The sequence below is a fragment of the Sceloporus undulatus genome, chromosome 8 (assembly GCF_019175285.1).
Source record: "Sceloporus undulatus isolate JIND9_A2432 ecotype Alabama chromosome 8, SceUnd_v1.1, whole genome shotgun sequence".
NCBI lineage: Eukaryota > Metazoa > Chordata > Lepidosauria > Squamata > Phrynosomatidae > Sceloporus > Sceloporus undulatus.
Window position 1 is genome coordinate 31,564,281 of NC_056529.1, and position 14,473 is coordinate 31,578,753.

At 41.4% G+C, this 14,473-nt stretch overlaps 1 protein-coding gene across 17 annotated transcripts in view; it reads left to right on the plus strand.

Annotated features, from left to right (window-relative positions):
* Nucleotides 1–14,473, plus strand: part of GLYR1 (glyoxylate reductase 1 homolog) — a 35,685-nt gene that overhangs the window by 16,315 nt on the left and 4,897 nt on the right. For 2 of the 17 annotated variants that reach the window (XM_042437688.1, XM_042437700.1), the window contains 9 exons: nucleotides 2,024–2,110; nucleotides 3,163–3,219; nucleotides 5,007–5,057; nucleotides 5,163–5,236; nucleotides 8,081–8,180; nucleotides 10,111–10,221; nucleotides 12,630–12,731; nucleotides 13,170–13,332; nucleotides 14,183–14,362. In XM_042437688.1, the coding sequence (XP_042293622.1) occupies nucleotides 2,024–2,110; nucleotides 3,163–3,219; nucleotides 5,007–5,057; nucleotides 5,163–5,236; nucleotides 8,081–8,180; nucleotides 10,111–10,221; nucleotides 12,630–12,731; nucleotides 13,170–13,332; nucleotides 14,183–14,362 (925 nt within the window). The remainder of the gene's footprint in view (nucleotides 1–2,023; nucleotides 2,111–3,162; nucleotides 3,220–5,006; nucleotides 5,058–5,162; nucleotides 5,237–8,080; nucleotides 8,181–10,110; nucleotides 10,222–12,629; nucleotides 12,732–13,169; nucleotides 13,333–14,182; nucleotides 14,363–14,473) is intronic. The other 15 variants (XM_042437693.1, XM_042437702.1, XM_042437691.1 and 12 more) reach the window with 10 other exon arrangements.

Consider the following 14,473-nt stretch of genomic DNA (forward strand, 5'->3'; position numbering starts at 1 on the left):
GTGGTCCCTGAACTGATGCCAGCATATGAGCCATTGGTTGCCGCTTTTCAGAGAGTTTCCAGTAAAGAAAGGAACAATTGTAGTCAGTGGACATAAATATGGTACAGGTCCCTGGCATATTGCCCGTAACTTATATCAAATACCCTAAGAAGTGCTGATCTAGATAATAAGGGGCACCTTCCTACAGTATATGTATTGTTTTACTTTATTTCATTAAATTCCCCCTCATCTTTTAGTCCTTAAAAAGTCTGTCACACCCCTCACACAAATGGAAGCATAAAAGCAGGATAGCTAAACCGAACCATGAAAATACAATCCTCCTTTGTATGATACACAAATGATTTCTTGGTTGCAGTGGTGGTAGGAAGGAAAAAACATTGATTCTAGAATTCTTATTTGGAACAAGTGAAAAGACTACCTGATCTGGCTGTCTGGTATAATGCAAAGTTATTGTCCGGTGGAAGCAGCACATCCTGTTCTGTCCAAGACACACAGACATGGACAGACAAAGTGGATACACTCCAAACTGTTTTATGGTTATGGAATCAGGTAATGTAAATAGATGAGGTGACATTTATGTTACATGAGAAGGCAGAAGGGGCATACATTACTGCTGATCCCACACATTCCTGCTCAGAAGTTAATTCTGCTAAATTCCATCAGTCTTGGGTAAGTTATGCCTAGGATTGCAGTCTACAGTCTCTAACATCTGCCTAGCAAATTATAAGGCTCTGATTGTGTGGCCGACTATTCTTCTCTTTGTGTAGCTTTCTTGCAACTTTTAAATGAAAGTGATTTAAGATTTAAGCCTACTAATGCCTGGACTTTGCCCAGTAGAGGTTGAAACTAGAAGAACCTATACTGGGAGGGGGGGAATAAAAAGCTCAGAACAGCCGGTTGTTATCTGAATCACCCTTTTGTTGGACTAAGCTTCCACCATGCCAAATCAACTGTCTTCAATGATTAGACAAGTTGCAAAAGTAATGGGAGTTCAATTGCAGCACATCTGGGAGGATTGGCCTAAATCATGATTTCTTGTCAAAGAGAAAAATAAAACATGTTTACAGTCTCTTAATTATGATGTGGTCGGAAGATAACGTAAGAATTAATGGTATGGTTAGGTAACATGTAGTGAGAATTAATCTGAATGGAGACCGCAGTCAAGAAACCAGAAGAAGACTAGGACTTGGAAGGACAGCTGTGTAGAAATTAGACATCGTGAAGTATAAAGATATATCATTGAATACTAAAGTTAGGATGGCCCATACTGTCTTATTTCCTATTTCTATGTATGATTCTGAGAGCTGGACAGTGAAGAAACCAGTAGGAACAGGACTCATTTGAAATGTGTTGCTGGAGAAGTTCTAAGGATACTGTAGACTGTTGAAAAGGCAAATAAATGAGCCCTAGAGCAAAGCAGGTCCAAACTCCCTAGAAGCCAAGATAACTAAACGGAGGCTGTTGTACTTTCGCCATATCATGAGATATCAATTTTTTTTAACATACTGGAGTAGTTGGTGAGGCAGGTTCATGTGCTTTCCCATTTTTTCCTCTGTCGTGCTGTTAATGCATGAGCAGTAAGGAATTCTCAGGGCAACTGCTATATGTTTTGCCTGTGACAGGCAGAGAACACATGTCTGTAGAATAATTGCTAAATTAGAATTATATTTTTCCCCAGCTCAAGCTTTGTTGCATTGTTTACTGCAGACATACTGCTGCAAACCAATACCAAAATTCTGTTTCCCCAGCCTCTTTTCAATATTCTTTGAATGCTAATGTTGCTAAAGGAATTCCAGGTAGTCAGATAATAAAGAGGAAAAGGGGGCTTGGCTGAATGGGCATAGAAAGATTTTGTAAAAAGGAGTATCTTTGTCTTTGTTAATAGATATGCCTGTACTTCATGAGATTCCTAGCATATTTTTATGGCTGCTGTTCAAGTATCACAAAGGCTTCCTGCACACAATAGTTTTTGGGACCTTGTCACTGAACTGATTTCTTGATCAGTCTTTTTCTTTCTCCACAGGACCTGACAATCCCTGAATCAAGCACAGTGAAGAGAATGATGACTGGCACCGTCGCTGGCTTTAAATGGCCACCAAGTGTAAGCGAGGTGATTTAAAACTTCACATTTTTCGCAGTCAAAGTGAGCAGTAGACAAACTGCTGTAATAGGAAGTATTAGGCCAGGAGTAAGAAAACAGTGTGGCTACATATGACCCCTAAACTCCACATTTGCGGCCACCGAAGCCTCTTGCCAGTCCCCTAAAGTCTTCCAATGTTTGCATGTATATTTAAAGTCCAAATAGTTTTTGGAAGGAATTTGCACCCAAATTATCCAAAAATAAAATCCCTTGTAGTTTAAACTCCACTGCCACAATGAACTCCCTGAAAGTACCTGTTTGGGCCCAGAATTGGATCACAATAGCCTATTTTATACAGAGCACAGTTTCTTAATAGAAGGCTTTATTCCTACATTCTTAGGGATCTGAGGAGGGGACCTTCTTCGCTTCATTGCTCTTCTATTTTCAGTCTTCTCCTTGTCAGACCATAGCCTTCTACTAGTGATTCTTGCCCGCCTCTTCCCATTTCCAACTCAGCATTCCCCTTTTGTGTGTCACCTTGATCCGAAGGGACTGAAACATGTACAGCACAATCTGAAATGTAATTTCTCAGAGACGAATCACATTTTGTTCACTGTGTTTGCTGCTTAATAAATGTGATAGAAATTGTAGTTCAGAGACTATCAAATCAAGATGGGCTCTGTTTTTGAACTGGATAGTGCTTTTATAGGAGATGCTTTATGTGGAATCTATCCAGAGAAGTCATTTCCAAACATTCTTCCATAGGTTGCTGTGGGTGATTTATAGCAAGCAGGCAATTTGATGTAATATGTGCGGAAAATTCATTTCAGATTCCAAGTTTTTTGTTAGGTGAGCTCCACAGCCTGTGTCTACTAGAGTGTTAATTTTCACTTCTTAATTCATATTTCTTTACACATATCCTGTAGTAAGTAGGGAGATAAGTAGAACTGTTCTCTGAAGGATGTCAAGAAACTTCATCGGAATCTAGAAGAGCTCTGGCTTAAATTAAAATGTGTATGGGGTCTCTTCAGATGTGAAGTTTGGTTGTCTTGGTTTCTCAGTTTGCCTCTTTGCTATTACAGCCTGTGAAAGATGGTGACCCGCATTTCCATCACTTCCTGCTTAGCCAGACAGAGAAGGTGAGCCATAGGTTTAGGTGATGAATTTATCTAGTGTCATCTTCAGGAGTTGAAGTCTCTGAAACAACTCTGATAAGCTTTGCTTTGGCATTCTTAGATGCAAATTCTTCCACAGCAGAGGCTCTGTCTCATCTTCAGATTTCCATAAGAAGCAGTCATTTGTAAAATATACAATGGGTTGTGGAACAGTTGGCCTTCCAAATGTTTTGACCCAAAACTCCCATAGTCTCTTGCTATTGTCCATGCTGACTGGGATGGATAGAAACTGTAGGCCAAGCCACTGGACCCCGAGTTGCCCACCGATAATATAAAGCAAAGAAGGGACTCTCCTGTCTGCAGGCCGAGTTCATTTTTTCCAGGCTCAGGATCCGGCCTATCAGGGACTCCCAGTCAGCTCCTCCACAAAATCCCAACCCATCCCTTCTGGAGAGAGATCCATGCAGTGTATGTCCTTGGACTTGCAAGAGAATCTCTGCAGTCATCTCAGATCTCTGGAGATAGGATGGGTTTATCTTGCTCTTAGCTGGTGCTTGCAGGAGCTAGCTGAGATCCAGCTTGATACTCATCCAGTTTTGGGGACACTGATGGAAAATGAGTGGCCCCATATGAGAAGAAAAGAGTGGAATTGATTTTGCCTCTCAGCCAATGATGCCAGATATGTCCTGTGACTGTCAGCTGAGAACATATAGCTTCTTCTTCGTAGTGGAAAAAAAGGATGAGGTGTGATCCACCTGCCTCCCAGCTAGTACTTTAATGGAACCCTTGTAAGCACCAGCTGAGTGTACTTTGTTTTGCTTCCTCATCGGAAACAACTTGAAGGGTCATCAACAACCACCTTTCCAGCTGAAGAGGGGATGTGGTGGGAGCAAAGCAAAGTGTTTTTGTTGGCACTCCCTGAACACTACTCCCCCATTCTGCACATGGGGCACTACAGCATACTAGAGCCTGGTTTCATAAAGATGCATCGGGTAGCAAAACTACCCAGCATTTCTGCTGGGAATCATATGACATCAGAGGGCATGGCCATACCCCTAGTGTCAGTTGACCCATAGATTGCTTGTGGTAGAATCCAATCCCATTCTCCAATCCTGAGACAAAATGTCATGGGCCAAGGGTAAAAGTATGGTCATAATGATTTGGGATGCTCAGAGTGGAGATCATCTAAAGTCAGAGGAAAAAGCAGCCTTTGAAAGCTTCTTTAAGGAGTAGTCTATAAGCCATCTGCAAGAAACAGGTTTGAGAAGTAGCTATTCACTGTTATTCCATGCAAGTATATTACTGCAGGTCACTCAGTAGCTCCTGTTCTTTATTGAATCAGTCTTAATCTTATATGGAGGTGCACAGGGTTGAAGGGGTCGAGTGTGGGATTAAAGGAGGGATTTTTGACCTTTGCAATAGAGAGGGGGAAAGTATTTTCTTGCACAGAAAGTCAATTTGGGGTGGATGTCCTAGGCTGTTTAGAATGAGTCACCTCTTTCTGCAGAGTATGGCCCCATACAGACTGGCCAAAATAAAGCTGCTTCAGGTCACTTTTGATGTAAGCTGTTTAAATGATGCATGCATCCTAAGAGTCCGGAAGCTGCACTAAAGCCATGATCCAGTGAGTGCAGCTTTGGTGCAGCTTCTGGACTCTTAGGACACACGCATCATTTAAACAGCATACCTCCAAAGTGACCCGAAGCAGCTTTATTTTGGCCTGTCTGTATGGGGCCAATGTGAGTCTATTCAACCTGCATGAAAGCAGTTGTACGTACTCAAAATGTATTGTTTTTTCTTTCCCCATGCAGCCAGCTGTTTGCTACCAGGCCATCACAAAGAAGCTGAAGGTGTGTGAAGAGGTACAGCAGACTTTGCTTTTGCCTGGCCTTTGTTGGTGTCTCAAGATTACTGCCTGTTTCTCTAATGTAAAATTATCTCTTGTGGGTGTGTTTTTTCTCTCCTAGGAAACCGGGTCCACATCCATTCAGGCAGCAGACAGCACAGCTATAAATGGCAGCATCACTCCTACAGACAAGAAGTAAGAGTCTGTTTGTTGAACTTTTTCCTTTCCTGTATTGTTTTTTTCCCTATGGCTGTCTTTTGACCGTGAGACTGCTGAGGTTTTCAAAATTGGACTGAGTCTCTTAAGCATGCTGATAGCCATGGAGGGGATTTTTGTTCCTATAGTTAAAAAAAAGATACCTTTTCTAAGCTTTGAATGGCACCCAGTGACACAGTCATGGTTAATGGCAATAAGCCATTTTGTCCACTGATCTCTCACTTTGTGGTGAATCTAAGAGTGTATCCACACAGCACAGCATTTTGATAGCATTTTAACTGCCATGATGCTATCTTGGATTTTGTACTTTAGTGAAGTGCCAGAGTGTTCTGATAGACCAGGCTGAACACCTCACCAAACTACAAATCTCAGGATTCTGTAGGATAGAGTTGTGGCAGTTAAAATGCTTATCAGATTGGTTTAATTCTGCAATGTGAATCCACTTGTACAATTCAAGGTGTACATATACATAATGCCCTAATAACGTGGCTTTGAGGCACCCATCTTCCCGATTTAATTATTGAATCAGAAAGTGTAAAGTTTAAACTAAAAAGCCTGCTCTGTGATTTTGTGCTAGTCACTTTCTTCTAGCCTAACTCATTTCACAGGGTGGTTGTGTGGCTAAAATAGGAATACCACCCCCTATACATGCCCTTTGAGCACATTTGGGGAAGGTCAGAATACAACTGCGATCGTTTAAAAGTAACACAAAGCCTCCTGGGCATTTAAGGGAGTTTCCCTTCTGGATTGTTGAATGGTTTTTGAAATGTGAAAGTGTCTGTCACAACACAGTGTTATGGTAAGAATCTTTTGGGCGTTGCCTCTGCTGTATGTTTGCCCAACCAAAATTTCAGTGCTCTTCATGTGACAAGGTCTGTTTAACCACTAACTCCAAACCACCAGAAGGAGGAGGGGGAAGAGATGGAGCACTTGTACCTTCCAGAAGCAGCCTTTTGTGACATTTGGGCCTTCTGGCGCTTCCTGCGCTTCCGCTGTCCTTTCTAGAGTGACAGGAGCCACAGTTGCACTTCCTGCCTTGCCCTCGGAAGCGATTTCCCTCCTACTCTGATGCAGAGAAGGCTGCAGCCTGTTTGGTAGTGTAGCCTTCTGAGGATGGCAGTTTTTCAGGCTTGCTGAAAGGAAATTAAAATAACTATGAAGGCATTCAGGTAAATTCTTCCCCATGGTAACTCATAAGCTGACAAGTGCAACCGGGATGAATCCAGGCTGTGATGCCATTATAACTGTGGCCTGCCACAGTTCTTTCATGTTGGTTTACTTAAGCTTTGCAAGTGCAGCCAGCTGTGAGCCGAAAGAGCTGACATACAGGAAGCTAAAATGCTTAAGAATGTGCTTTGTTAGGATGAACTCAAAGAAGTCCCTGATAGCTTGGTCTTTGTTTCTGTCAGGGATCCACAAGCCTTGTAGCTGTTGTTACATTTTACTAGTAATTGAGTGCAGACTCTTAACCACAACTGTGTGTGCCCCACTCCCTTTGGTATTAGTTTAGATAAGGAATTATGCCCTTTAGCTGTGGTTTTCCTTGTCTCTAAACCCAGAAAGGCTACCAGTGTATGAATAGAAACAAGTGCCTTAGTCCCTTGTTTAGGATCCAAAAAAGCAATGTCCAGATGTTCCACTGAGAGAAGTCATACCCCCTCAGTCAGTCTTTGGATGCTCATAGTTAGTTTAATGTGATTGTTGCTGGCTGCAGAAGCTGTTGTGGAATCTGAGATAGAAATAGTAGTAGATGTGTCTCAGAAGAAACATTAGTGGAGGAATAGAATTCAGCAAAATCACTACAGGATTCTGGGATATATTATTTTCACATGCAGGCATTTCGTGCAGGACTATGACTGTAACCAACACACACTGGCTGGCATTCTGTTAGTCACATACGCATGTGTAAGTTGCATGATCTATGTTATGTGAATTGTTCACCTTAGTACAACAGATACATTCTGCTGACAGTAGTAGAAGCAGAGTTGTTCATACAGCAATGTTGCATATTGTAGTTGTACATTGGTGATGCCACCCAGTCATTGACATGTCTTGTGCAATGTTGGTATTCTGCATGGCAGTTGTGTAGGGCTGGTGTGGTAGATCTCAGCTTGCAGATAATTTGTGCTGTGCTGAGAAGATACTGGATTTCAGCCACTGTGTCTTCATAATGCACAGGAGCAGGATTTCTATAGTATGTTCATAACAATCTTGTCTTTTGTAAGAGATTTGTTTTAAAAAAAATCAGTGCCTGTAAGCTTTTGTTATTGCACTGCTAGATCCTCAAAATAGTTTCTTCCAAATTACCTCATTTTATCCTCACAGCAGCCTGGTAAGGTAAATAGTCTGAGAGAGGGAGGTATCCATAGGTTTGGACTGGCTTCAAATTGTGAGCTTTCATGTGCAAACCCAAGACATTTTCTACTGTACTGTACTATTTGTGCACTGCCTATGACAACTTGTCTGTAATATGGGTCTCCTTATAATTGTTCTTCAAGGAGAAGGATCCCATACCTTTGTAAGCAGAAAGACTTGCCTCAGGTTGCCTGCTTGTATGTGTTACTTGAGTGATATTTTATACTCTATTTGAACCTATACTTTGTATTGTTCCCTTGAGAAGATTAGCTCTCTTGTACTAAAACCCTCCATTTCTGCAAACACAGCATCCCATTGCTCACCTGCGTCATTATACATCTTTTGCATGAAGCTGGAACCTTGGGAAGGAGGGAGGAGCTCCTGCCATGAAGAAATGCCAGCCATCCTTACCCTCATGTGCCCTTCCTACACAGACTTCCAATAACAACATTTTCCTCTCCCACCTAGGATAGGGTTCCTTGGTCTTGGCCTGATGGGAAGTGGCATCGTGTCCAACTTACTAAAAATGGGTCATACTGTTACAGTCTGGAACCGGACTGCTGAAAAGGTGAGTTTCTCCTCTAGAAAAGGTGAGTTGATGTCAAACAGTACCAGAGCTACTTGGAACTGGAGCAGGCAGACAAGGTTCTTGGTTCTTTTTAAATAACAACAACAACAACAACAACAACAATTATTATTATTATTATTATTATTATTATTATTATTATTATTATTATTATTGTTTAAAGCCCAGGTCCTCCAATTGGTGCCAGATGCAAAATGCTCAAGATGTCTTTATTTCAGTTACTATAGCAAGGAGGATTCGAATAGGTCAGTTGCTATTGCTAGTGTTCAACAAATAGGAACAGGAGACATTTGTCAGACTTCTGTAAATTGCTGAGATCTCCTACAAGTTGAATCTCTCTTGTCAGGAATTCTGAAATCCGAAATATTCCCAAAACCAAAACGTTTTTCATCAGTGGCTGAAATAGTGATATATTTGATTTCTGATGGTTTAGTGCACAAAATTATTTTAAAATAATGTATAAAATTGCCTTCAGGCTATGTGTATAAGGTGTATATGAAACAAATTTTGTGTTTAGACTTGGGTCCCATCTCATTAGGTACAAAATAAATTTAAAAACCTGAAATCCCAATCACCTCTGGTCCCAAGCATCTCAATTAAAAGACACTCAAGTCTATAATACAGTGTGCCCTTCTTTTACGCGGGGGTTCCGTTCCGGGAAACCCCCCCCCCCAGTGTAAAAGAAAAGGCGCGTATGCCCTTACTTGTAATGGGCTCATGTTTGCAGCGGCATGAGACAGTGGTGGTGTGCATGCCATTGTTTCTTCTGGTGCACGTTGCCGCTTCTTCCACTGCTGCTTTCAGTGTATGCTGAAAGCAGCGTATAATATGCATGTACATCCCAATCTACTTTCTAGCCACTCCTGACCTAGGCAGAGCTTGGATTTCAGAGACTTGGTCATAATACTTTGATAACTTTTGAGTTGTTGACCTCAGATCAAGAGAACATCCCAAACTCTGGCTTCCTTGTTTAGGGAAATGTGAGATAAGAGGAACCAGTTAGCCAAAACCTTAGCTGTTCTACCAGTCACATTCAAAATAACTGTTTGAGATATGCATGCATTTTGAGCTCTCTTACTGCTTTGGCTGTACCAGGTTAATTTATCGTACCAGACTATAGTAGCTATGGTAACATTTTTACTTCCCTCTGCTTCATCTTTTTGTTCCAAATATGTGCTATTCTTGTGGCTGATAACAGAAGCTCTGCCTTCTGAGCACTACTAGAACAGCTGTGATCTCATTAGTTCAGTACCAATTTTTTGGCAAATAATGAATATCCCACAGATTTTCATGTGTGGTGTGGTGTGGGAGAGGATATCCATCTCCTATCCTTAAAGTTCTGCTGAGCTCTGAGGAGATTTGATTACAAGGGCTGGGCAAGGCATGGGTTGAAATAGATTGCATTCTGTTAAGATATCCATGCTTCACAGCTTGGTATCAGTGCCACCACTTTGCCAGTCAAGACTGTTGTGATGGTGAATTGGTCTCATTGTTCACAGGAGAATGACAGAAGCTAGTGTCAAGAACCGTGTCCTGTAGCCACCCTACCAGAAGGAAGCAGGTTGTTTTCTTCCAACGTTAGTAAGATAAGAGTTAACCTCTAACATTCTGAATTTCAGCTCTGACCTGGAGCTGCTGCTGGCCATGACTGCAGTTAGATGGTCAAGGGGTCCATGGGCTTAACAAGCTTTTGCGGAACCATAGAGAAAGGAACACAGTGGCTTGAAAGCCACTAGTCAGAGGAACATGGTGATCTCTACAGAGAAGATACAATCTTTGGATTAATGTGACATACATTCATCCCAAAAAACAAAGCTCTGTTTCAAAATATATCTGGTAGAGCAAAGACCTGAGTAAGCCTGCTTTGTTCAGTGGTTTCCATTTCTCACATTTGGGTCTGTGACTTTTGCAGTGTGATTTGTTCATCCAGGAGGGGGCAAGGTTAGGAAGAACCCCCGCTGAAGTCGTCTCGACCTGTGACATCACTTTCGCCTGCGTATCTGACCCAAAGGCAGCCAAGGATGTAAGGATTATCTCTTTTCTCGGCCCTGCAGCCTCTGTGTACTTTTTCTTTTTCACAGCTGACTTGTCCTGTGCTACCCAAAACTCTTCTATCTAAACCTTGGTTCCAGATGAATGATCCTTCTAAAGATCCCAGATGATTAGCTTTGTGACTCTTTCATGATAGGCTGTGAAGGTACAGAAATTAAATTCCTGCTTTTAAACAGGAAAGCATCCTAGCAGAGCAAATCATTGTAGAATATAAGGGTTGTCCGTTAGCATCTTGACTTTAGAATGTTTATATTGTAGACCTAAGGTTTTTTTTCTATATTCTTGCCATTATTTATTGAATGCTTTTTTTTTCTAATAAAAAGTAGTAACAAAATGAAAGAGAACAGGATGTGAAAGTGGTGGACGTTATAAGTGTCATATGCCCAGTTTTCTTTGGGAACATGAAGGGGGAAGTTGGTTTGGGTCAGGCCCCGTTGTGATGCTATGAGAAAAGCTGAATTGAAACACCAAGCCACCATATTGGAGGCATCCTCCATTCTCTGTCCCTGGGAGGAGTGAGGGACCATGCAGCATACTTAGGCTTGGTCTTTCTTTCAGCAGATAAATACTTCTCCCTTGGCGAGATAATATGCTAGGATTCCTTCATAGCAGTAACTAAGGGATGTGGAAGGGAGGGGAAGCATATATGTTATCCAGGAACCCTGCTCTCACTGGGAAAAGTGTGCGGTGTGACTTGGGAGAAATATTACCTGAGTTAGGAGGAGGCCAGAATACATCTCTGGGGCACCATTGGATTGAGATATATAGCCCTGTGTGCAGTGTGTTGTCTCAGTTTGTGTGGCAGTTTCCTAAGGCTGAGGTTTAACATGCTTTACATAAATTTATTTTTTATTTTACTTCACAACAGTAAATGCTGTGCAAGATCCTTATTCTTATTTTACAGTTGAGAAACAGAGGATGAGACCATCAGGAGATGGAGCTTAAATCTTGGTCTCATGACTAAGTGCAAACTTTTGAGTTCTCCCAGTATTTCTTCAGCACATTAGAAGTAAACTGAAGCAGCCAGAGGAGAAAAGCTAATTGATTATGAAGCCAGAGTCTGCATTTAGTTACTCTTTTAAGATAGACTGTAGGAGGAGGTAGTAGACATTCAGATTAAGCTCTGCTAGCTGTTACATTGGTTTTAATTTGTGCTCAGGGTTGTCCAGCTGTTTTAGGATCTCTCCATCTTTGTGTGAAGCACACCAGTCCTACAAGGTTTTTATAGCTTTAATGGCTGCAGGAGTAGATATATTAGTTTGTGATAAATTCAGAACTAGGGAAGAAAGGAAGGGTGGAAGAATGGGGTTTTAAATCTAGAGTTGTAAGCAAAAAAGACAATATTTCAAGGCTGTTCAGTGCTTTGTAAATTCTCAAGACATTTGGCAGCAATGGTGAAAGCATAGACACAACTGGGTGTGATTTTTTAAAATAGGTGTTTAGGCTTCAGAGTCCTCCCCATTTATTTATTATTTATTTTATTTTATTTTCATCCTGCCGTTCTTCCAAAAAGGGACCCAAGGCAGGACCCATAACTTGAGCAAGACGAGTGCATAATCCAAAATCAAGTGTATGCGGTAGCTTAAGTAAATTATATCCGGCTCAAATCAATTCCATAGAGAAAATAGAAAGCTGTCTTTATACCAGGTCATGCTATTTGTTCATCTAGCCTACTGTTGTCTGTTGTAACTGGCAACTTGTCTCTGGTAAGAAGCCTTTGCCATCATCCCCTATCTGATCCCATTTGTTTCCTTGTTTATTTTTAGATAGATTCTCTATCCACAGTAGCTTCCCCATTTAACAGTCTGGTAGCATAAGTGCTTGTCAGTCAGAACTCTCTGGTGTTAACATAATGAACAAACTCTTTCTCTGCAACTAGTATGTGTAAAACATCCTTAAAGTTATCCACTAACACAGGGATGGCAACTCAGCAGCTACATGCAAACCCTGAATCTGTTTGCAGCCCACCAGGCAAAATGCAGCAATTTGATTTAAAAGCAACATATATAGTAAGTATGGACTTTGTTTCAAAATTAGTTGGAATTCATAGGAGCAAAGCTATCAACGTAGAAACAAGGTACACACTACCATATGTCTTGTTTTAAAGCTAAACTGTAGCTTTTGTACCCGATTTCCCATTAACAAGGATTTCAGTTCCTGGTGGGATTGGAGCAGACCAGTGTGGTCCCTAGCCATGGAAGTGGGTCACTCCAGCACTTCAAATATTGAACAGCTCTGTTCTCTGTATAGTTAATGCTGATGATACATAGCAGTTGGATATTTTAGTGAGAAGATGTCAGTGGAAGCTGCTTTGGCATTGGGAAGGGTAACTTGTCTTTGCAGACACCCTATTGCTTTGCCGCTCTTCTGTTCCCACAGCTGGTGCTTGGTCCTAGTGGGGTGCTCCAGGGTATACGTCCAGGGAAGTGCTACGTGGACATGTCAACTGTTGATGCAGACACCGTTACAGAACTGGCCCAGGTAACCACCATGGACTGGATGGCGTCAAAATGCTGGAGTAGGCCAGGCAGCACTTGTCAATGGTGCTGGGTATGGCCATGTTCTTGGATGTTGTTCTGCTATCCCCAAGATGTTTCCCATCCATGCATTAGCAGTTAAGGCTCAAATCCAGTTAAATCAGTTCCATTAAATGAATAGACCTTATGTAAGTGCTGACTTAACAAATTTCCGTTCATATAGTTGGGACTAACAATTGGACTTAGGCCATGCAGTGTTTTTAAATCCTGTTAGTTCAAAGCATCTTGAGCAGTGGCTGGTGGGAGTTCATCAATGTTTCTGTACAGTAATAAGTTTTTATCTCAAGATGATAATGTGATACAGCTTTTAAAAAGAAAATCTTTGTTGATAACAACTTCTGTGTGTGAATGAGCAGGACATTTCTCCTCTTGTTTCTTTTAGGTGATTGTATCCAGAGGTGGTCGCTTTCTGGAGGCACCAGTTTCAGGGAACCAACAGTTGTCTAATGATGGGATGTTGGTGATACTAGCGGCTGGAGACAGAGGTTTATACGAAGACTGCAGTAGTTGTTTCCAAGCAATGGGAAAGACCTCTTTTTTTCTAGGTAAAACACCCACTTCTGTTCTGAAAAGAACTATAATAGTGTGATCATAGGCAGAGGTAGTCTACATCCACTGATGCCTACCCAGAATAGGCTTAAGCAGTAAGTATTCTCATATTAAATAAATCTCCACATTTTAAAAAATTTGGAATACTGAAAGAAATCAGCATACTGTTTTTGGACCAAAACATCTGAACTAGGTTCCAGGGCCCAAAATATATCACAGATACAGTCTAGAGTAAAAAGGATTTGAGAAGCAGACAGTCACACATCTCAAGCAAGATGGGGAACATACAAATCCATGGATGCTATGTTTCTGGTTCTGGGATATATGTTCTGGAATGATCTAAAACTATTGTGGGAGAGAGATCCGGCTAGTTTTCCACAATTTTATTTCACTGCCCTCTTGGGATCGTGTTCTCATCTACTAAAAATCTCTGCCAGATGAATAGTGAGGTTTAATGATCTTTAATGCAAATGTTGACAATGTTGCATGCTTAATTGGGCAGCGTGACACTGTTCGCTGCATTGTTGATGAATTCTCCTGATACTCTTAACTACAGACCCTGCTAGTTTGGGATGATGGTAGTATAATCCTATACGTTTAGAAGATGCTAGATGGGGGTAGATAGCTGTAGTTGCTTAGAACCAGTAAGGTACTACAATTCAGAAGAGAATGATGAAGAAACTACAGACATTTTGTAAGTATTTGGGATAAGGGCTTGAAAGGGGGATTTCAAGGGATGTGCCCCTCTACTAACAGAATGAATAGTAAATGCTATTTGACATAAGGTGTATGTCCTTACTTTATTATTTCATTGGGCTGGCCAACAGTGTGTGTGTTTTCTTCCAGGGGAAGTGGGCAATGCTGCCAAGATGATGCTCATCGTCAACATGGTCCAAGGAAGCTTCATGGCCACAATAGCAGAAGGACTGACTCTGGCTCAAGTGACTGGTCAGTCACAGCAGACCCTTCTGGATATCCTCAATCAGGGGCAGCTTGCCAGCATCTTCCTGGACCAGAAGTGCCAAAGTAAAGCTCTTTTCCCCCCTAATTCTCCTTTGATACAAAGAGGCATTAAGTCTTTAAATGTCAAATATTTAAAGGGGTGGGAGAAGAGGTGGAATAGATATTGCCTCTGAA